We start from the raw sequence: 23,755 nt of genomic DNA on the forward strand, positions 1-23,755 counted from the left end.
ACAGAATAATTGAGCACACACAGAGTTACCATATACCTCTTTCTCCCTCTACACACGGTCTCAGTTATTATTAGTAAGCTGCCTTAGTGTGGTACATTTTTTACAATTGATCTTGTATCAGTTATTACATCAGTATTCCATATGTTCAAAAGGTTAAGTAGAAGATATATTTTTTAAGATTTTATTTATTTATTTGACAGAGAGAGCACAAGCAGGGGGAGTGGAAGAGGGAGAAGCAGGCTCCCTGCTGAGCAGGGAGCCTGATGTGGGGCTCTATCCCAGATCCCAGGACCCTGGGATTATGACCTGAGCTGAAGGCAAATGCTTAACTGACTGAGCCACCCAGGTGCCCCTAGAAGGTATTTTTAAAAGCCCAAATCAAATATGCAATTTTGCCAATAATTTTGCCTTTTCCAGAACGTCTTATAGTTGGAATCATATAATATGTAGCCTCCATACTGGCTTCTTTCACTTAGCAATATATACATTTAAGGTTCCTCCATGTCTTTTTGTGGCTTGGTAGCTCATTTTATCACTAATAATATTCCATGTATGGTGTACTAGTTTGTCTATTCACCTACTGAAAGGTATATTGATTGTTTCCGATTTTAGCGATTACAAATGAAGGTGCTATCAACATTCACTAATAGGTTTTTGTGTGAATGTAAGTTTTTAATTCATTTGGGTAAATACCTGAAAACACAATTGCTGAATTGAATGGCAAAACTATGCTTAGCTATGTAAGAAACTGCCAAATTGCCAAAGTGACTTACCATTTTATATTACCAGTAGCACCAAACTTGAGTCTTTTCTACTCCACACCCTTGCTAGCATTTCGTTTTGTCAGTTTTTTGGATTTCAGCCATTTCAATAGAAGTGTTGTGGTGTCTCATTGTTGTTTTAAGTTGCAACTCCTTGATGGCATATAATACTGAACATATTTTCATATGCTTATCAGCATCTGTACATCTTCCTTAGTGAGGTGAATGTTTAGACCTTTTGGCCATTTTTAATTGGGTTGTTTCTCTATAAATTGATGAGTTTTAAGAGTTCTTTAAATATTTTGAGTATGTCCTGTATCAAGTACGTATTTTTCTCCCAATTTGTGCATTGTCTTTTAATTCTATTAACAGTGTTTTTCACAGAGAAAGGTTTTAATTTTAATGACATTTAACATATTTTTTTCTCTCATACTTCTTTTTTTGGTGTTGTATCTGAAATGCTATCACAAAACCCAAGGTTATCTAGATTTTATCCTATGTTATCTTCCAGAAGTTTTATAGTTTTGTGTTTTATATTTAGGTCTATAACCCATTTTGAGTTAATTTTGATTTAATTTTTGTGAAGCATGTAAGTCTGTTCTGTCTCTAGTTGTTTTTTTTTTGTTTTTTTGTTTTTTTTGCATGTACATCTTCAGTTTTTCTAGAACCATTTGTTGAAAAGATTATCTTGGTTGCAGGCCAAGATGATGACATAGGGGCCTCCAGAACTGACCTCCTCCCAAGGACACCAAATCTACAGCCACACAGAGAAATTCCCTCTGAAAGAAATCCAAAAACTAGCTGAATACCTCCTACACATTGGGCAAGTGAGAAAATACCATCACCCACACTGAAACAGGTAGGAAAACCTGAGACACACTTTTACAGTAAACCCTACCCCAGGCCCAGTACCTGATATTCAGGAAGGACTTCCCAACTAGCAACTTCCCCCTAGGGAATGAAGAGTATGGACCCCACATCTAGTGTGCCAACTTTAAAGACTCACACTTGAGTAGTGGGCATCCAAAACACTTAGCTCCAAAAACCAATGGCGCTTGAATCCACATATCCATGAGATTGTGGCAAAGAAGAAACATTTAATGGGCTCTGCAGACTTACCATGGCTATCCCCCCCAGGGCTCAGCACAGAAAGAAAAGGCAAAAAATGCCCATCTCTATCTTAGCCTGAAAGAGGTCTATCTGCGTAATTTAAAAGTCACTACCTAAGGGCCAGTCTTCTAATTTAACATATATCCAAGGGCTGATCACAATCCTCCCAGGGAAAAAGCCCCTTGATAGCCTGCCTTTGATAACCAACAGGGCTTGCCACGTTCCATAGTACTGTAGCAAAGAAAGAAAGAGTTCTTACACAACTAGCTATTCCCACAGGGCTCAGTGCAGAGGGAGCAGCCAAAAAACACCCACTTTCACATTTTCCCTAGAAGAGGCCTATTTGAATATTTTAAAAGCAGCTGTCAGGGTCAGGTCTCTAATTTAGAAGGCATGTAGGGGTTGACTGCAATCCTCCCCAGAGATCAGGGAAACCATTAGACTTCAGCTTTGCCTTCTCATTTCAGCTCACTACAAATTGCCAATGTCTCCCTAGAAGCAGCTTGCACAAATGCTGGCATCCCAGTTTTTGTGGTTGCCACCCAAAGGATGGATCTCAGGACTGTATGGCTCTCATAGCCAAAAGGTCTTGCACTGATGAGTCCCGTAGGACCATAGTAGAAAGAGCCCAAGCTAGGCTGAATGATAAGTTTCAACTAATTATAGGTAATTATAGTTATAGATAAGGTTTATCTGGTTAATATAGTTATTAAAAATAAATATGACTACAAGAATTTGTTAATGGATGCACAAGGTAAAAAGACATAAATTGTGACATCAAAAACATATAATGTAGGGTGAGAGTAAAAAATTAGAGCTTTAGTATATGTTCAAGGTTAAGCTGTTATCAGCTTAACAATGACCGTTAAAAATATATTTTATGTAAACCTCATGGTAACCAGAAACCAAAAACCTATAGTAGACACACAAAAGATATAGAGAAAGGAATCTGAGCATACCATTGCAGAAAATCACCAAACCACAAGGAGGAAAGCAAGAGAAGACAAAAGGAAACAGGAACTACAAAACAGCCAGAAAATAATTAACAAAATGGCAGTAAGTACATACCTATCAATAATCACTTTAAATGTAATGGATGACATTCTCCAATTAAAAAACATAGAATGACTGAATGGATAAAACAAAACAAAACAAGACCAATCTATATACTGCCTATAAGAAACTCACTTCAGATGTAAGGACACACACAGAGTGAAAGTAAAGAGATGAAAGAAGATTCCATGCAAATAGAAGCCAAAAGAAAGCCGGGGTAGACGAAATACTGTAATAAGAGTTAAATATCATTTTATAATGAAAAAGAATCAATCCAGTAAGAGAATATAACATTTGCAAATATTTATCCAACAGAGGAACATCTAAATATATAAAGCAAATTTTAGCAGACATAAAGGGAAAAACAGACAGCAGTACTATAATAATACTATAATAGTATGGGACTTAACACCCTACTTTCAACAAGAATAGATCATCCAGACAGAAAATCGGTAAAGAAACATTGGACTTAAACTACACATTGGATCAGATGGACCTACAAACATTTACACAACATTACATCCACAGCAAGAGAATACATATTCTTCTCAAGTACATATGGAACATTCTCCAGAAAAGATTGTATAGTAGGGCACAAAATAAGTCTTATTACATTTAAGAAAAGTGGAATCATATCAAGCATCTTTTTCAACAATAGTATGGCACGAGAAATCAATTTCAAGAAGAAAACTGGAAAATTCACTAATATGTGATATTTAAAACATGCTAGTGAACAACCAATGGATCAAAGAAGAAATCAAAAGAGAAATTTTAAAAATACCTTGAGATGAATAAAAGTAGAAATGTAACATACCAAAACCTATAGGATGCAGCAAAAGAAATTCTGAGTGAAGTTCACAGCAATAAATGCCTACATTAAGAAAAAAGAAAGATCTCAAATAAGCAACGTAACTTTACACTTCAAGGAACTAGCAAAACAACAAACTAAGCCCGAAGTTAGTAAAAGGAAGGAAATGACAAAGATCAGAACAGAAATGAATGAAATAAAGATTAATGAAACAATAGGAAAGATCTATGAAACCAAAAGATAGTTTTTTGAAAAGACAAATGAAAGAGACAACTTTCAGCTAGAATTGTCAAGAAAAAAAGAGGACTCAAGCAAATGAAATTATGAATGAAAGAGGAGACATCACAAATGACACAACACAAATACAAAAGATCATAAGACATGACTATGAACAATTACACGCCAACCAGTTGTTCTTTCTTGCTTTCATCTTTCCCTCCTTTTTTTTTTTTTTTTTTTTTTTTGCCTGCTATGGTCTTAATTGGGTACTTTATGAGATTCTATTTTCTCTCATCTATTAGAATAGCAATTAAACTTTTTATTTTTATTTTCAAAGATTTATTTATTTGAGAGAGAGAGAGAGCATATGCATGAGCAGGGGGAGGGGCAGAGGGAGAGAGAGAACCCTCAAACAGACTGCCTCCCAAACACAGAGCCCAACAGGAAGCTCAATCCCAGGACCCCAAGATCATGACCTGAGCCGAAACCAAGTCAGATGCTCAGGCAACTGTGCTGCCTAAGCATCCCAGCAACAATATTTCTTAAAAATGTTTTAGGACTTTCCCTAGAACTCCCAGTATACGAGCAAGTTATGTCTACTTTCAAATAACACTATACCACTTCATGGGTAGCAAAGGTATCTTATAAGAGAATACTCTCAATTCTTCCTTCTTCATTTATAAGATTTCTGTCATCCATTTCACTATCCATAAACAATTAACATCTTATGACCGTTATTATTTTGAACACAAGTCCTCAATTACACCAATTAAAAATAAAAAATGAAATAGTATACCTTCATTTATTCATTCTCTGGTGTTCTTTGTTTCTTACATAAACTCAAATTTCTGACTCATGTCATTTTTCTTTTTTCCGAAGAACTTCTATAAACATTTCTTGCAAAGCAAGTTACTTGCAAAGCATGTTTCTTTGTTCCTTTAGTTGGACTCAGATTTCTGATTCATACCATCTTTCTTTTTTCTGAAGAACTTCCTTAAACATTTCTGGCAAAGCAGGTTTGCAATTCCTGTATTTTTTGTTTACCTGAGAATATCTTTATTTCTATGTCATTTTTGAAGGACAGTTTCATTGCACACAGCATTCTAGGTTAATGATTTTTTTTCAGTCCTTTAAATATTTCATTCCACTCTCTTCTTGTTTGTATGGTTTGTAAGATAAGTCTGAGATAAATAATCCTCAATCTTCTATCAGTGAGGTTTTTTTCTCCTGGCTTCTTTCAGGATTTTGTCAGTGTTTCCTGATTCTACAGGTTGAATATAATATGCCTAGTTGTAATTTTATTTTATTTTAGTTTGTTTGTTTGTTTATTTATTTATTTATTTATTTATTTATTTATTTATGGTATTTCTCCTTCTTGGTGTTCTCTGAGCTTCCCAGATCTGTAATTTGGTGCTTATTAATTCTGGAAAATTCACAGCCATTATTACTTACTTCTTCTGTTCCTCCCTGTCCTTCTCCTTCTGGTGTTTGTGTTGTATATTTGTTACACCTTTGTAATTGCTGCACAGTTCTTGGATATTCTGTTTCAGTTTTTTTTTTTAATCTTTTTCTCTGTATTTTTCAGTTTGTGAAGTTTCTATTGACATATCTTCACAGTCATTGGTACTTTCATCAGTTCTCTCCAGTCTACTGATGGGCCCATGAAAGGGATTCTTCATTTCTGTTATATTTTTTTCCTTTCTGGAATTTACTACTGATTTTTTTCTTAGAATTTCTATTTCTCTTACATCACCCATTTTTGCTTTCATGTTGCCCATTTTTTCCCATTAGAGCCCTTAGCATATAAATCATAGCTATTTTATGTTCCCAAACCTGTGCCATATCTGAGTCTGGGTCTGACTGGTGCTGTGTTTTTTCAGTTTGCATGTTTTCTTGTCCTAGAATACCTTGTAATGTGTTTGTTGAAAGTCAGATATTAGGTATCATGTTAAGAACAGAGGTAAATAGGCCTTTTAGTATGAGGTTTTTATGTTTATCTGTCTAGGAGTTAGGTTGTGTTTAAAGTTTGTTGTAGCTATAGGTGACAAAGGCCACAGTTTCCCATGGTATCCTCATTCTGTCTTCCCGGTTGTCTTTGAGTTTCTCTAAAATCTTTTTATTAAATAGTGTGTGTCTTGCAGCTCTCTCAGTTGTGCTTCTCTGTTATAACATTGGATATCTATTGGTGTGGTGCTAAGATATTGTTGACAGAAAGCACTCTATAATCTTAAGATTAAATCTTTGATTTTGTGTCTCTTTCTGTCCCTGTGCCCCTGAGTCTCTAAGCTGTGACCTTCAGAAGTTTTCTACCCTTTTTTCTCCCTTCCCTTATGTGAGACAGGAAGGTTAGAGAAGGATTGACTTGTCTGATTGCCCTCCTTTTTAAAGTTTGGCAGGGGAAACTCTGGAAAAGTAGTTTCCTACAGGGTAGGCTTCTGTTACAGACAGCGGACGTCTCCTGGGTATTATTTCAAATGGTTATTTTCCTTCTCCTCCAGCCCAAAACACAAGATGATTTTTCTCTCAGTTTCCACTGTGAGAACCTGGTAGAGCACCTGGATGTTTAGAGTCATGAAAGTGTGTGGGGTCCTCCTACAACTGGGTCCCCAGGAGATTTTAACTCTTAAGTTACTACATGTTCCACCTCCAGCAATTAGTCAAGTGCTGTTTAATATTCAGTTCCAATGGCTTCTGTTCCCAGGAAACTACAATTCTCTCTATTCGCTTTTCTCTCCACTTCGGGGGGCAGCAGTTTGCCCAGTCTTCCCTCTGTTATTGATTTTTTGGGAGAGGAAGAAGCAGGGTCATAACAGAGGAGCCTGATGTGGGGCTCGATCCCACAACACCGGGATCACGCCCTGAGCCGAAGGCAGATGCCTAACTGCTGTGCCACCCAGGCGCCCTTGTTATTGATTTTTTTATTTGTTCAACCCTTTTCTTATTGTGAGGATGGGAGTGATGACTTACAAGTTCTTTTTTTTTTTTTTTTAAGATTCTACTTATTTATTTGACAGAGAGAGAGACAGCCAGAGAGAGAGGGAACACAAGCAGGGGGAGTGGGAGAGGAAGAAGCAGGCTCATAGCGGAGGAGCCCGATGTGGGGCTCCATCCCACAACACCGGGATCACGCCCTGAGCCGAAGGCAGACGCTTAACCACTGTGCCACCCAGGCGCCCCTACGAGTTCTTTACATACTGGAGTAGAAACTATAAGTCCTATTGTTCTTTATTGTTTTTCATGACACTAATATAAAAACAATCTTAGTGTGCAACCCATACAAAGACAGGAAATACAGATATAGATACCTAAACTTTATGTATATATACTTACTTTTCTACTTTGAGTTGATATTTTACCACAATATTTAATATGTATAAGTCTTATAAACACAGAGGTCCTTTTCTTCTCTCCCTTTATAGTTGTCATATATACATCTATAACCTTTGAAAAACTACACCAGACAATGTTATACTTCTTTGATTTTGAGAGTTACATATATTTTAAGCTTCAGATGAAAATTTAGCCTACTTCCTAGTATACTTTTCACTTCTTTTACTCTTCCTTTATCCTTCAAGTTTTCCACTAAGATTATTTTGCTTCAGACTGAAAAAATACTTAATTTCTTTTAGAGATAATAACAAACTTTATGAGTTATCTTTTGCCTGAGAATATCTTTATTTCATTTTCACTCTTGAAGGATATTTTCACTGGATAATGATTTATGAGTTGACAGTTTGTTTTGTTTTGTTTTTTGTCTTCCAGGATTCCAAAGATATTGTTTTACTCTCTTCTGAACCCATGGTTTCTGAAGAGAAATTCTTGGTCATTTGTATTATTGGTCATATCAATATTGTTTTAACATTGTTATTTGATAATGATGCTATCTGGATCCCCTGTGGTCTGTTCTCTTGTCTGTTTTGTCTGATAATTTTTGGTATTATCTTTTTTTTTTGGAGTGTTGGTTTTTTCTGCTGCTAGTTAGAGTGCTGGCTGACCAAATTAATCCAATTAGAGACCAAATTAACTCCTGGGTAGGCTACAGTACTTCTGGAAGTTCCTCCCTCTTAGGTCTTAGCCTTACAGAGATATCAGAGAACATGCAGTGTTTATCACAGTTCCCCTCCCCAGTGTATTCTAAACTCACTCTTATCTACTACAGAGTATCACAGTACTGCTAGACTTTTCCTCTACTTTTTATAAGATTTCTGCTTGATTTCAGCAACTTACATTTATAATTCAGCAAATGTACTGAGTGAAAACCCAACAGAGTGTTGCCTCATTTGTCTCTCTCTCTCTTCTCTCTGATATCCTGCCCAACCCTATTTTTTCTCTCTAGGTTGATGCATCTGTCACAAATGTGTGCTGATTTCTTATCATCTAACTAGATGCTTTTTGCCCAGACCTTTGCCCAGATTCTCAGCTTCTTGACAATGTTGAGAATTAGCAAATATCTCTGAAGTATCCAGCTGCAAAAAGTTGCTTCTCTTCTTAAGGGTCTGCCTTATTTCAGAATTTTGGCCTTTGAATTTCTATTTGCCTAAACAATCCTCTGATGCCTTGAGACAAATCTTTTAAACTTGATTCAGTTTTTTATAGTTGTTCTCAGTGGGAGCATTGGTCTGCCACAAGCTACTCCAGCGTAGGTAGAAGTGAACTCTTATTTTTTTACTTACTTTACTTGCTCAATCCTTAGGTTTTCTATTGAAAATCTATTCCCCTGTATTTAATATCAATCTCTGCCAAGTTCTTTGAATTTTTGCATGTTTAGCTTAAAGGAGACCTTACTTACACATTCTTTCAGAGGTACTTCAGTTCTATACTTTGATGTCTATAAAAAGGCAGATATACCATTTCAGGAACACAAGATAAGGCTGCATATAGTCAGTATTGTCTCTTAGCTGTTAGCCACTTTAATACAGAATATTACTTCTAGGTTCTGAATCACTTCAATGCCTTTTTTTTCTTTAGTACTTTATGCATAAGCAGCATGTCACAAGCTACTATCATGATATTTCTGCCCTTAATATGAAAGATGAAATTATGCTTTATATTTATTTTACATGTTGAATAATTCCAAGAATGGTATAAACTTATAGGGTTACTAGATAATTATTAACTGACTGAGAAATACACTGTTGGTTCAAATGTAAAAATCCAATATACAAAATAATATTTACCCGGCATAATCTTCATTGATCCCAGCAAGTGGTATTGGATTACAGTGTACAAAAATTACAAAACCAAAGAATGTAAGTGATATAACAGATGTAACCATCACAAATCTCATAAGGGCTTTACAAGACAGGCGTAACGTGGAAACAATGATACCTCCCAGAAGCTGGCCAAGTCCACCTCCTGGAAGTAAAACAAATCCTGAAAGAAAGGTGGAGAAGGAAAGAAAACAGTTTAAAAAAAAAAAGTCAGCTAAAGATAGTACAGAAAATTTATATGTAGATGCAATCCCCCTGCTCTAAACATAAAGCAAACATAGATTTAAATAAAAAGACAATGAAAATTTAAAGGCATGATAAACATCTCAACAAACCTGAACCTTAAGAGTACAAATTTGGGAGTAGGGCTAAAACTATAGGCCTAACGGAATGATGACGAAGTTTTGCTCCTATGTGGTAATGGCATCTAAGACAAACCCAGAACTTAATTCATGCAAAACAGAAGATGAGAACTGTCTTATTCAGAGCTATTATTGGATAGTTGCCTAGATTTATACTTTACATCAAGAGACATGCCCATGACAAGAATTCAAAAACAGAGGTTCATTACCAAGAATTAAACTAAGCTACCCACTGGTTCTGTGAATGGGTGTGCAATATTAACAATCTCACAACAAAGTGGGATTTCAGAATAGCCATTATCAGGAATAGTTCTTTTCAGTCAAGCATAAAGGATTAGATAGAGGCAAGCAGGAGGAGGATAAGAAAGAGGAGGAAGAAGACGTATAATTAGAAAATAGTCATATGAAAGTAGTACAGTAAATGCGTACCTTGATATAATCTCCTTTGCTCCAAATATAAAGAAGTGGTAGATTTAAATAGGAATATAGCAAGAGAAATATAAGGCAAAATAAAGTCCCATTAACATCAGATTCAATTTATATCATTGAGGATCTGTGGGAAGCTTGTAAATAAGTAATTTTAGAATGCTTAAAAAGATAAAGTTTAACTGCCATAAAAATGAAGAAATAAAATAAAAAAGAGAAAGGAATGAAAAGAGCAGATGAATAAAAAAATTAATAAACCTGGACATTTAAAAATGTTATTGTTAAACATAATAATTGTTAAACATAATAATTATTGTTAAACATAATAATTGTTAAAATAAAAACTGAAGTCCCAGGCCAGAGACATTTGCAGTTAATAAATTGGAAGACAGCATCATGTTTTTCATGCACTATGTAATTAAAAAAAAAAGAGTGAAAGGAGAATAACCAAGATAAGCAGTTAAAAGACAATGAGCACAGTGGAGAAATATGATAAACATTACCCAGATGAACAAGGTCAAATTCAAAAGTAGTAAGCTATGGTGAGAGTGTGCACCCTTCATATGATTTGATGAAAATGCCACTCTACTTCTATGATCCTCCCTCTAAAACCCATAACCCCTTCTAATCACAGGGGGGAAAAATCAGACAATTCCCAATCAAGGAACATTCTAGATCATACCTGACCAGCACATCTCAAAACTGTTCAAGGTCATAAAAAACAATGGAATACTTAGAAGCTGTCAAACCCAAAAGAATCCTAAGGGATATGAAAACTAAATATAATATATCTTAAATGAGATCCTGGGATAGAAAAAAGGACATTATATAAAAGCAAAGGAAATAAAAATAGTGACTTTAGTGACATTATATAAAAGCAAAGGAAATAAAAATAGTGACTTTAGTTAGTATTGATACTGGTTCATTAATTGTAACAAAACTACCATATTAATGTGATGTTAATAAAAGGGAAACTAGGTGTGCAGTGTATGGGAGCTGTCTGTACTATCTTCATTTTTTTTTTGTAAATTTAAAACTAATCAGAAAGTAACTTTAAAAAAAACACAGTGGGAAAAGAATAAGAGGCACTACAAAATGTTTTACAGGACTTGTGAGAAGTATAATGGAATGAATGTCAGAGAAATAATATGTGAAGAATTGAAACTGAGAATGAGAAATTTCCATCATTAAAAAATATATTAGTTCTGGGAATAAAACTAGTCTCCAACTACGAGAATGATTAAGAATAAATAATTAAATCTATCCTAAGACACACAGAAGTAAGGTAAGAAAACTTCATACCATCAAGAATAAAGCAAAAATCGTGAAATCTGCCAAATAGCACGTTACTTGCAAAAGAATGATAATTATAGCTAATTCATAAAATGATAAAATTAATAATCTAGACTAGACATGAACACATTCACTCACTCTTGAAGACTGGGGCTAGTGAACTATCAACACGTAGTTAAAATCTCCTGAAGAAAACAAAGGGAATAAGATGAAAAAAAAGAAAAATGAGTCCATTGAGAGAGGACAGGATAGTAGGGGAGAAAAGAAGCAATTTGAAGGGTAATAAAGAAATATAAGTAAGAAGTTAAAAGCTACTTAAAAATGTCAGAATCCACAATAACGATAAATGGATAAAGCCTAACTATTAAAATGACAGATTATCAAATTGGATATTTTTTAAAGAAAAGTCTGAAAATAAAGTACTAGAAAATGTGCCATGAAGGGGTGCCTGGGTGGCTCAGTCCTTAAGCGTCTGCCTTCGGCTCAGGTCATGATCCCAGGGTCCTGGGATGGAGCCAGCATCGGGCTACCTCCTCAGCGGGAAGCCTGCTTCTCCCTCTCACACTCCCCTTGCTTGTGTTCCCTCTCTCACTGTCTCTCTCTGTCAAATAAATAAATAAAATATTTTAAAATGTGCCATGAAATGTAGCTCATAAACATATATATATACCTAAAGACATTGTATAAAATAAATGTTAAAATTGCCCAGAAAATTAAGAAACCGTAAGCAAAGTATTTTGTCTCAGCTTTCTCATAAACAGAGACTTAGCTTACAACATTACTAAAGATATGGAAAGTATTACTTGATGTGAATAGTTATTTAAAAAGAGAAACAAAACCATATATTTAAAAACTAAAAATCTTTTCTCAATAAGACATGACTTAAATAAAAACATGATAAGAATCATAACTTAAAAATACTTACAACAGAAAAATAATGAAAATTACATCTAAATGTATGAGATGCTACTAAGGAAAACCTATAAATAATTATGCCACCATGATAAGGTTGTTAGAATTAAGTGACTCAATATTTAATTGCTTAGAAAAGTATCCAGGAACACAGTAAATATATGAATGTTTGAAAAAAGGTAGACATTCACAAACAAATTCATTACAAAAAAAAAAAGTACAAATTAATAGAGTTGAGGCAATATTTATCAAGAAAATTGTGGGAATTGGAACTGAATCAGACTTCAGAGGGTGAGAAGTAAGCCTGAAGGTAAGGAAGTCAAGAAGAGGCAAACCATTACCCCAGAACCTCAGAAATGAAGAGCAATAGGTACCATTAAAAGCAGGAGTTGAGATAAAGATAAAAACAAGGGGAATGGATGGCAGTCTATATAAAATGTTTGAGCTCCAAGTCCTATCTCCATCCCCATGGCATATAACTGACCCAGGAAAAGGCCCTTGGTTTATTTAGCTTGAACCCAACAACTACAGATTTGGGAAAATCACAAACATTTGTGAGCAAAAAACTGAGAACCCAACTCAGCTAGGAAAATACTGTCTGTCAGGCTCTTGCCCTAGGCAATAAGAAAATACTGGCACAGGGAGTTCAACAATTAAATGGCTAGCTCTTTGAAGCCTACACCAAAAGGAAACAAAACAGTTGAAAATTCAACCAATGCAGCCAGGATACAAGAGCTGGGCACAAACAACACACATAGGAGACGACCCTGAAGTGCCAGGTTCTAGTGAACTGAGGACTCAGCCCTATAGAGCACTACAGGACCTCTTCTTCATAAGGCCATTACTTTCAAAAGTAGGAGACATATCTGACCTCTCTAACAAAGAGAAACAGACACAGAGGGTTAAACAAAATGAGGAGACAGGGGAATATGTCCCAAATGAAATAACAGGACAAAACAAAACCACAGCAAGAGATCTAAGTGAAACAGATATAAGTAGTATGCTTGATAGAGAATTCAAAGTAATGACCAAAAAGATATTCACTGGACTTGAGAAGAGTGGAGAATTCAGTGAGACCCTTAAAAAAGAGATAGAAAATGCAAGAAAGAACCAATCAGATGAAGAACACAACAAACGAAATTAAAAATACACTAGATGGAATAAATAGCAGGCTAGAGGAAGCGGAGGAACAAATTAGAGACTTGAATAGAGTGATGGAAAGAAATCAAGCTGAGCAGGTGAGGAAAAAAATTATGCAAAATGAGAATAGACTTATAGTACTCAGTGACTCCATCAAGCACAACAACATTCACATTATAGTGATCCCAGAAAAAGAAAAAAATAGTTGAATATTCCCTAGTCTGAGGAAGGAATCAGTTATCCAGATCCAGGAGGCACAGATATCCCCCAACAAAATCAACCCAAGATGTCCACATCAAGACACACAGTAACTGAAATGGCAAGAAGCAGTGATAAAGAGAGAATTTTAAAAGCACTACGAGAAGACAGTTACATACAAGGAAAACACCAGAAGGCTATCAGCAGATTTCTCAGCAGAAAGTTTGCAGGCCAGAAGAAAATGACATGAAAGGAAAAAATTTACAGCTAAGAATACTCAATCCAGCAAGGCTAACATTCAGAATAGAAGGAGAGATAGAGTTTCCCAGATAAACAACAGCTAAAAGAGTCCATAACCACTAAAGCCCTGTAAGAAATGTTAAAGGGGACTCTGTGAGGGAAAAAAAATAAGTAAGAGTAAGAAAAATAGGAAGTTTAAAAAGAAGTGAAAATAAGTATATCTGTAGAAATCAGTCAAGGAACTCACAAAATAAAAGGACATAAACTATGATGCTATCTACTAAAAACATAGAGGAAGGGTTGAAAAGTAAAGAAGAGGCTCAAACTTAAGTGACCATCAACTTAATATAGACTGCTTTACACAGAAGATATTATATACGAACCTAATGGTAACCATAAATCAAAAACCAGTAATAAATATGTAAAAAATAATGAGAAAATAATCCAAGTATATCATTGGAATAAATAAATTCAATAAAGTCACAGGATACAAAATCAACCTACAGAAATCTGTTGCATTTCTATAGACTAATAACAAAGCAGCAGAAAGAGAAATTAAGAAAATAATGCCATTTACAATTGCACCAAAAATAATAAAATACCTAGGAATAAGCTTAAACAAAGAGGTAAAAGACCTGTACTCTGAAAACCATAAAACACTGATGTAAGAAATTGAAGATGACACAAAGAAATGGAAAAACATACCATGTTTATGGATTGGAAGAACAAATATTGTTTAAATGTCTATACTACCGAAAGCAATCTACACATTTTATTTAAAGATTTTATTTATTTATTTGACAGAGATAGAGACAGCCAGAGAGAGAGGGAACACAAGCAGGGGGAGTGGGAGAGGAAGAAGCAGGCTCACAGCAGAGGAGCCTGATGTGGGACTCAATCCCACAACGCTACGATCACGCCCTGAGCCGAAGGCAGACGCTTAACCGCTGTGCCACCCAGGCGCCCCAGCAATCTACACATTTAATGCAGTCCCTGTCAAAATACCAATAGCATTTTTCACAGAGCTAGAACAAATAATCCTAAAGTTTGTATGGAACCACAAAAGATCCCAAATAGCCAAAGTCGCCTTAAAAAAGAAAAGCAAAGCTGGAGGCATCACAATTCCAGACTTCAAGCTGTATTACAAAGCTTTACATAAATAGTATGATACTGGCACAAAAATAGATAAAGAGATCAAGAGAAGAGAATAGAAAACCAAGAAATAAACCCAAAACTACATGATCAATAAATCTTCAACAAAGCAAAGAATAGCAATGGGGAAAAGACAGTGTCTTCAACAAATAGTGTTGGGAAAACTGGACATTGATGTGCAAAAAATGGAACTGGGCCACTTTCTTACACTGTACAAAAATAAATTCAAAATGGATTAAGGACCTAAATGTGAGATCTCAAACCATAAAAAGCTGAGATTTGCCACACTGTAACAACTATTATTAAGACTCACACTGCTTAGACAGAGGATTCCTCTTGGTTTCAGACAACAGTTATAGAAATGTACAATTATAATGCATGTGAAAAGAGGGAAATTTACAACCACTATGGACAGAAACCAGTGAATCATTAGAAGTTGATTTGATTTGGTTTGTTGATGAGATAGCGGAGTGAGCAATTACTTGTTAATGTAAATTGGTAATAGCTAGGCTGTCTGAGGGCCTAATTCCTCCTACAGTCTGTCATGCCAACCTTGGATCCATTCTAGGACAAAAGTAAAACATCTCAGTTGTTTTGCTATAATATTGTGACCCTCTCAGGAAGATTTCCCTAAGAAAAACATTTTCCTGTGTAAAATCATAGATAAGACACTGAATAGAATTTGGACTCTTAAACTGCCTCAGAAAAGGAGGTAAAATGACCTTGTGGGTGAGGCTTTGGACTTCAGTGCACTTTTGTTGTGGCTTCAATATACTAATGCTGTGGCTTTCAATTGTATATTAAATTCCAAAATGTATAACTGGTAATTATATTTAAAAACTTGTACTATATATGCTCCTAAACTCCAAAAGTAAAGATGAAATACATAAATTGAAATACCAAAACCTGTGTCCCTATCTCCTCTTGTAGGGTCCAACAGAAATAACATAGAATCCTGGGAGGAGAACGGAAAATCCCAGCCTTGATTATGGCCTTAAAGGAAGCAGGGGTGGTAAGAGAATTAGAATGAGCAATAACTGAATTCAATAGACCTCATGCCCAGTGAAAACAGTTATCAAGGAATTGATATTTACAGCAGATTAACCACCAATTAAATTTAGTTATTGTTCCTATATCCCTTGAAGTCCCAGATGTTGTAATAACTTTAGAATAATGGCTATTTATAAGGGGAAAGGAAGAGAGGTGGGACAGGAGCAATGCAGAAGTCAAAAACAAGATGAATCCAAGAAAGTGCACAACACATAATAATTAAAATGTCAAAAATTAATGATAAAGAATCTTTTTTTAAAAGATTATTTATTTATTTATTTGACAGAGACGGCCAGCAAGAGAGGGAACACAAGCAGGGGGAGTGGGAGAGGAAGAAGCAGGCTCCTAGTGGAGGCGCCTGATGTGGGGCTCGATCCCAGAATGCTGGGATCACGCCCTGAGCCAAAGGCAGATGCTTAACGACTGCGCCATCCAGGAGCCCCAGTGATAAAGAATCTTAAAAGCAGCAAGAAAAAGCGACTAGTGACAAACAAGGGAAATCCTGTAAGGCTATTTGCTGATTTTTCAGCAGAAAATTTGCAGGCCAGAAAGAAGTAGCACAAATATTCAAAGTGTTGAAAGAAAAAAACTACAACCAAGAATACTCTTCCCAGAAAGGTTATCATCCAGAATTGAAGGCAAGAAAAATAATTTCCCAGATAAATAAAAGTTAAGAATTCATCACCACTAAACTAGCCTTGTAAGAAATGTTAAAAGGACTTCTTAAGTGGAAAATAAAAAGCCATAACTAGAAGTAAGAAATTATGAAAGGAAAAATTTCACTGGTAAAAGCAAATATAGAGTAAAACTTGTAGATCTCCTATAAAGCTAGTATGAAGGTTAAAGGACAAAAGTAGTAAAATCAATTACCTCTAAAAAACTAGTTAACAGTTTCATAAACTTTAAAAATGCAAAAGCACATATATAAAACATGGAGGGTAGAGAGTAAAAATATAGAGCTTTTAAAATGTGTTCAAACTAAAGCAACCATCAACCAAATACAGACTGTCACATACTTGGGATGCTATATATAAACTTCATGGTAACCACAAACCAAAAACCTATAATGACATATAAAAGATAAAGTGAAAGCAATCCAAACGTAACACTAAAGAAAGTCATCAATTAGAAGAGAAGAAAGAAACAGAGTAGAATTACAAAAATAACCAGAAAACAGTAAACTCAATAGTAATTAGTATGTACCTATCAATAATTATTTTTAAGTAAATGGTCTAAGTGTCCCCATTTAGACTGAAGGGATTAAAAATAACATGTGTATCTCTTTCTCTCCCTAAAAGAAGTGGGGGAGGGACACCTGGTTGACTCAGTTGATTAAGCGCCCAACTCTTGATCTGGGCTCAGGTCATGATCTCAGGGTCGTGAGATCAAGCCCCACATCAGGCTCCACACCTAGTGTGGAGCCTGCTTAAGATTCTCTCTCTCTCCCTCTCCCTCTGCCCATCTCCCCACCTCTCTCTCTCTCTCTCTCAAATAAATAAATAAAATAGAACTTATATACTGCCTACAAGAGACATATTTCAGACACGTGAAAAGATGTTCAACATCACTCATCATTAGGGAAATGCAAATTGAAACCACAATCAGATATCACCTCACACATGTCAGAATGGTTAGAATCAAAAACACAAACTGTTGGCAAAGATGTGGAGGAAAAGGAACCCTTGTACACTGTTGGTGGGGATGCAAACTGGTACAGCCACTATTTACAAAGCCAAATTGTAGAAGCAGCCAAAGTGTCCATTGATAGATGAATGGATAAAGACAATGCGGAATATATATACAATGGAATATTACTCAGCCATAAAAAGAATGCAATCTTGCCATTCACAACCGTATGAATGGTCCTGGGGGTATAATGCTGAGCGAAATAAGTCAGTCAGACAAAACAAATACCATATGACTTCACTCATATGTGGAATTTAAGAAACAAAACAAATGAACAAAGAAAAAAGGGACAAACAAAAACCCAGACTCTAAATACAGCTAACAAGCTGGTGGTTGCCAGAGGGAAGGTGGATGGGGGAGTAGGTAAAATAAAGGAGATTAAGAGTACACTTATTGTGATGAGCACTGAGTAATGTACAGAATCACTGAAAAATAATAAAATAAAATAAGATAAATAAAACTTGAGCAAATGCTATTATTCCTACTTTATGCTTATTTGAAATATTCATAAATACATATAAGAAAACTTGATATACAAACTTCAAAATGAGTACAATGAGCAGAAAAGGTCTACCTGCAATTTTAGTTGCTGTAGAGTATTTTAATAAAAACTGATTTTCTATATATACAGGCAAATATTCAGAAGCTCCAATAAAAACTAAAGATTCTGAAGCTTTTGTCAGAGCTAGGCATATAAATACTGGATTCTTCAACAGAACCTGAAATAGAAATGTTATATACAAATTATTTTATTTTGTTAAGTAAAGAAGAATAGATTTATTCACTCACATGTTAATGACCAATTAGCAAAAATTTTGCCTTTCCCAATCTAAACTGAATATATATATATATGTATATATCAAAATTTGCAATTCACCAATATACAAATACCATTAAAGACATGTAGTGCTTGAACCATTTTTATTTATTTGACCTCCATACCACCTATAATTTTTATATGTGAGTCTGGCAGTTTTCAGAACTTAAGGAAAAATAGATATCATTAACCAGGTATCTAGAATGTCGCTTTACTTTAATCTATTTCTTTTCTTAACAAATCTTTTTACTTAACAAAAAACAAAACAAAGATAATTTAAGCAACGCACAAGGAAAATCACTAGTATTACTGTTAGGATTCTATAGTATTTTACTCCTTGGAATTCCACGTACAGTGAAGTCACTTAAATTCTGCATTTTAGTTAATTTTTTGAACTTATTCAGAAGCCTTAGGAGGATGTATAGTGATGGTTTACTATTACCTATTATAGTATTACACTATACATAGTAATTAACATGACAATAATTAACATTAAAATATTAACTTTCAAACTGATTTCTGTATTTCCTATATATGTATGTATCTTTGAAAATTTCAGTGGTGTTTTATGTTTGTTTATTGCTAAATTAACTTAAATTTTTGTTTTTAGTCCTAAACACCATTTTTGAAAATCTAAACGTATTCTCTATATTAATCTAATTCATCTTCTGAGTGCTATCTAAATTTACATAGTGTAATTCCACCATATTCATCCACTCCCACAAGGTTAGGCTCACTTCAACTTCCATTGACACAAACAAGGCTATATTAAATACCCTTATGCAGGTACCCTTAAGGACTGGGATAGAATGTCTTTGGAAGTAAATATCCCAGAACAGGATTGCTAGGGCATTAAGATGTACTATACTTCATTCCATTATTTCTCTAATTTTTTTCCAAAATGTATCCGTTTACAATCCCACTATAATGTAGGAGAGCTCTATTTTCTTCGTGTAGCAACTCATACTTTGTAAAATTCATCAGAGCAATATTTTCAGTTTCACATACCCTTCCAGAACTTTGCCATTCTCCCATCAGGAGGCACTGAACTGGGAAAGTCCTTTATGACTGTTTCAACAAAGCAAGAGATGTTGTATGACTTCTGAGGTTGGATCATAAAATGACAATATGACTTCTGCTGTATACACTCACTCTCTCAGGACTCTGCCTTTGGGACTCTTTCACCATGTTGTGAGAAAGTCAAGGCCAGATGGAGAGGCCATGTGGGGGTGTTCCAGCAAACACCCAGTATCAACAGCTCATATTTGAGTAAACAAGACTTCAGATGATTTTATTCCAGACTTGACTTTAGTTGACAGGTAGAGCTGAGCAGAGTAAGCCCTGACAAAGCTGCAGATTAACGAGCAAAATCATGTTGTATTATTTTAAGCCACTAAGTTGTGGTGTGGTTTGTCATGTAGCAATAGATAACTGGTACACCCCACATAATCACAAATACTTGATATTATTAGCTGGCTTTTAAAATTTTGCCACGCTGATGGATGTAAAGTGCTTTATGTGGTACTTTTCTTAATTCAAATCCAACTGAGCATTTCTTCATGTAATTCATAGCTATTTAGGCTTGGTTATTATATATGAACTGCTTATTCATATCTTTATTAGGCTTCCTGAAATTCCTGTATAGATTTTTCAAGAAATCCTTGTTTATTCTAAATACTAATCTCTTGTTAGACTGAGCGATGTTACTCATCTTTATCATTGTCTGCAGTTTCCTTCATAAACAGAAATCTTTGTCATAATTTAATCCACTAATTTTTACTTTGTATTTCACACTATTGCAAACTTATTTAACCTTTCCTACCTCTAGGTCACAAGACACTTTTCTCACCGTTTAGCATTAACTGTGCTGTTTTTTTTTTTCTCATCACATTTTATTAACCTGGAAATCACCTTTGTTTGTTATAAGTAGAGGTCCAACTTCATTTCACCATACAGAGAATCAGATTTGTCATCACATTTACTGAGCAACTATCCCTATAGTGCCTCCCCTATCATATAGCAAGTTTTTATATATATTAATCTGTTGCTGAGTTCTGTCTTCTGTTTCACTGGTCTATAATACGATTTTATAGGAAATGGCAATCTGTATTAGATGTAACAGGCAGAATAAGGAACAGAAAACCTAGCTTTTATCTTGGCTCTGCAACTGATTTTTGGAACAACAATTAGCAAATCACGTCTTTACATATCCTATTTTTAGGCAGTGTTATTTAATAGTAGATCCAGTAATGGTGTTAGAGTCAGGCACATGAGACATTTTTATATTCTCAACCTCAATTCAGCCACCTGTATGTGTGTGTGTGTGTGTGTGTGTGTCCAAAGATATATATGTCTGGAAAAATTACTCATCCTCTTTAAATTACTGGTTCATCATCTATAAAATGGAAATGATAATATCTATATCTCCAGGTGATCATGAGAATGGAATATACGTAATAATTTAATTTCTGGCACCTAGAAGGTACCCAGGAAAGAATACACATCATTTTCATAATTTATAAAATAAGAGAGTCACACTAAATTATTAGATTTGTTGTTTGCAAACTATAGTGTGCTTTGAATCATTTGGATGGTGTAAAATACAGATTACCAGGTCCTACTTTCAGAGTTTCTAATTCAGTAGGTCTGGAGCAGGGTCCAAGAATTTGCATTTTTAACAAATTCCCAGGCAATGATGATGATGATGGCCTGGGAGCCACACTAAGAACCACTGCACTAGATAATTTTTGTGTTTGGAATCTTTAGAATTAAAAAGAACAGACTTATAGGTTAATCCAGTTGATGAGACTTATTATAATGTTACACAGTAAAGTAAGAATGCCAAAAACACTTTCTAAGTAGCTGAATGATTCAGCACTCATAAAGAAAGAGAAAATGATTCAGAAGCAAATGGCAGCTAACCTGGTCTGCCTGGTCTGCTCTCTAGTGGGCATTCCATTGCTTTGTCTTAATTGCTACAAAGGCCCAGATATTCAGTTTCTTTCTGTCAGCTTATTGTGCCTATATCTACTTCTATCACAGCTACTCACTATATTGTCTCTCCATTTGCTTCTCTATCTCAATGGTCTTTGCACATTCATTTTCTCTATGTCAGTTTATTAAAGCTGTGTCGTTTAAGTTTCCCAGCCTTTCTCCTATTTATACTCTTCCAAGAAAGAGAAATTAACTAGTTGTTTTATAACAGGTGTCCCTATTGGATATTTTCTCAATCTAATTAATTGGTTTTTGGGAATTCTAAGGATTGCTACCTTAGGCTCAAGTTCTGATCCCAGACCTAGTTTTTACCAGGACATTTGAAGTATATCATATAGAGCATGGCAACTCATGCACAAGGAAACCCTTCTGGGCACTTTATTCAGAAAGGTCTATGGGTATGTTACTTAGAAAGAAACTGGAAGCATAGCAAACGCTCAGAATACAACAGACCTTTCCAATGAAGCGTCTAGGCTTTCCTCTTTTTAAAAAAAATCTATTTTTTTCTTAAATATAAATATGGGTGACAAAGAAAAAGGCTAGACATAAAACCAGTATTCAAGGGATTTCGTGTAATAAAATCAGGCTTAATTATGGTAGGTGTTGAAAAAGAAGAGGAGAAACTGAATTAGTTCTGCACTGTAGCAGGTAATTTTATGCAACAGCCACTTCCTGTAGCACTGTGGCTCCCAGCCCTACTCCATCACAGAGTTTGTCTAAAGCCATGGTCTTTACTACACTAGAGGAGGTCCATGCTGGTCTGGGAGGTATGGTTTTCAATGGTAACCAATCAACATGGTACTCCCGCATGTACTTACTTAGTAAGAGTCTGAAACAAGGACAGGATCAGCAAAATATAAAGTAAATGGTATAATGGACACAGACCAGTAGACTAAGATACAGGACAGAGCTCAAGTAGCAGTGGAAAACAAATGTCAACGAGGAAACTGATGCAGAGAAATGTTGCAGGAAGGAAAAAGCTCCCAAAGACTCAACCAAGGTTCACTGAAGATGGCTGCGTAGTGTCCCAGTTAATTATGGAACTTTTTCTTTCATGTGGTAGAAGCATTAATCTACCTCCTACCCTAATCAAGGTAGCATGCCAGGAGACAATGATCTGGCCAGTAAAAGGCTTTGGTGTCTACAAACAGGAAGAAAACATAAGTTGTAGAGGATACCAATAAACTTTGAATTTCTCAAGTGTTTTACTTGATCATTTAACTTCGCCTTTGCTCTGGTCTTGGTTCCTCATGAAGAACATCTATTATTAGCCGTAGAAAATAAGTAATGGCTATCTTTATTAAATCTGTCAATAAGAGTAAAATACCTCACCTAGAAAATGCTTTTTCAAGTTTAAAAATGTTTCAGCCCTCTATCCTGAAACCTCACTTACTCGGCTTCTATAAACACAAATTTATTTCATCAAACCTAGTAGACAACTCAGAGGCTGAAAATAGTACATGATGTCCTGACATAAATATAAGTAACAAATATATTTTTAAAAATCATATTACTTCTGTCAAATGTACATTGATTCCATTTTCTATGATAGTAATGACTTCCTTTCAAAGAGAGTTCAGTATTTTGACTAACAACAGTATAATATCTAAATAACTTGGACACTAGCTTCCTTTGATATATTCTGTCATCCATTTCTAGTCACACAAGTAATGAATAACACTTTAAATTCAATTAGTCCTTTCTAGTTCAAAAGTTCTTTCATATCATAAAATTCATTGACAATTCTTTGTTCACTGGAGTTCTAGTATATAAATGTCTTCTCTGTGAATAAGGTATGAGACTTAAGGCAAGAGATGAAGAAAAAGAAGGGAAAGTGCTGATCTCTCTGCTCCATACATTTAAAAACAGTTTTCTCATATAAAATCTTATTCCTTACCTGCTTCTAGCCAGTCTTAATTTCATTGTTTTTTTCTTTTCCCTGATTTATTTCCCTAATTTCCAAGCTTTCTATTTTTATTCTTTAAAATATATTTCTAATCCATTATATTCTGAGAGCTATGGATAGTTATTGTTCTTATTCATTGTTCAACTTTCTATTCTTAAGCTTAAACCCTTTGACCTTTTTTTTTTTAAGATTTTATTTGTTTATTTGACAGAGATAGAGACAGCCAGCGAGAGAGGGAACACAAGCAGGGGGAGTGGGAGAGGAAGAAGCAGGCTCACAGCAGAGGAGCCTGATGTGGGGCTCCATCCCATAACGCCGGGATCACGCCCTGAGCCGAAGGCAGACGCTTAACCTCTGTGCCACCCAGGTGCCCCCCTTTGACTTTTTATTTATAACTTTTCACCTCACAGATATTATA

General features: G+C 35.2%; 1 protein-coding gene across 1 annotated transcript in view; it reads right to left on the bottom strand.

Moving 5' to 3' along the window:
• SLCO6A1 (solute carrier organic anion transporter family member 6A1) overlaps positions 1–23,755 on the bottom strand; it is a 101,669-nt gene that overhangs the window by 38,781 nt on the left and 39,133 nt on the right. Inside the window, exons 7-8 of the mRNA XM_034655647.1 lie at positions 18,195–18,339; positions 9,129–9,324 (exon numbers count right to left, since the gene is read on the bottom strand). Of these exons, the coding sequence (XP_034511538.1) occupies positions 9,129–9,324; positions 18,195–18,339 (341 nt within the window). The remainder of the gene's footprint in view (positions 1–9,128; positions 9,325–18,194; positions 18,340–23,755) is intronic.

Source organism: Ailuropoda melanoleuca, chromosome 3 (genome assembly GCF_002007445.2).
Source record: "Ailuropoda melanoleuca isolate Jingjing chromosome 3, ASM200744v2, whole genome shotgun sequence".
NCBI lineage: Eukaryota > Metazoa > Chordata > Mammalia > Carnivora > Ursidae > Ailuropoda > Ailuropoda melanoleuca.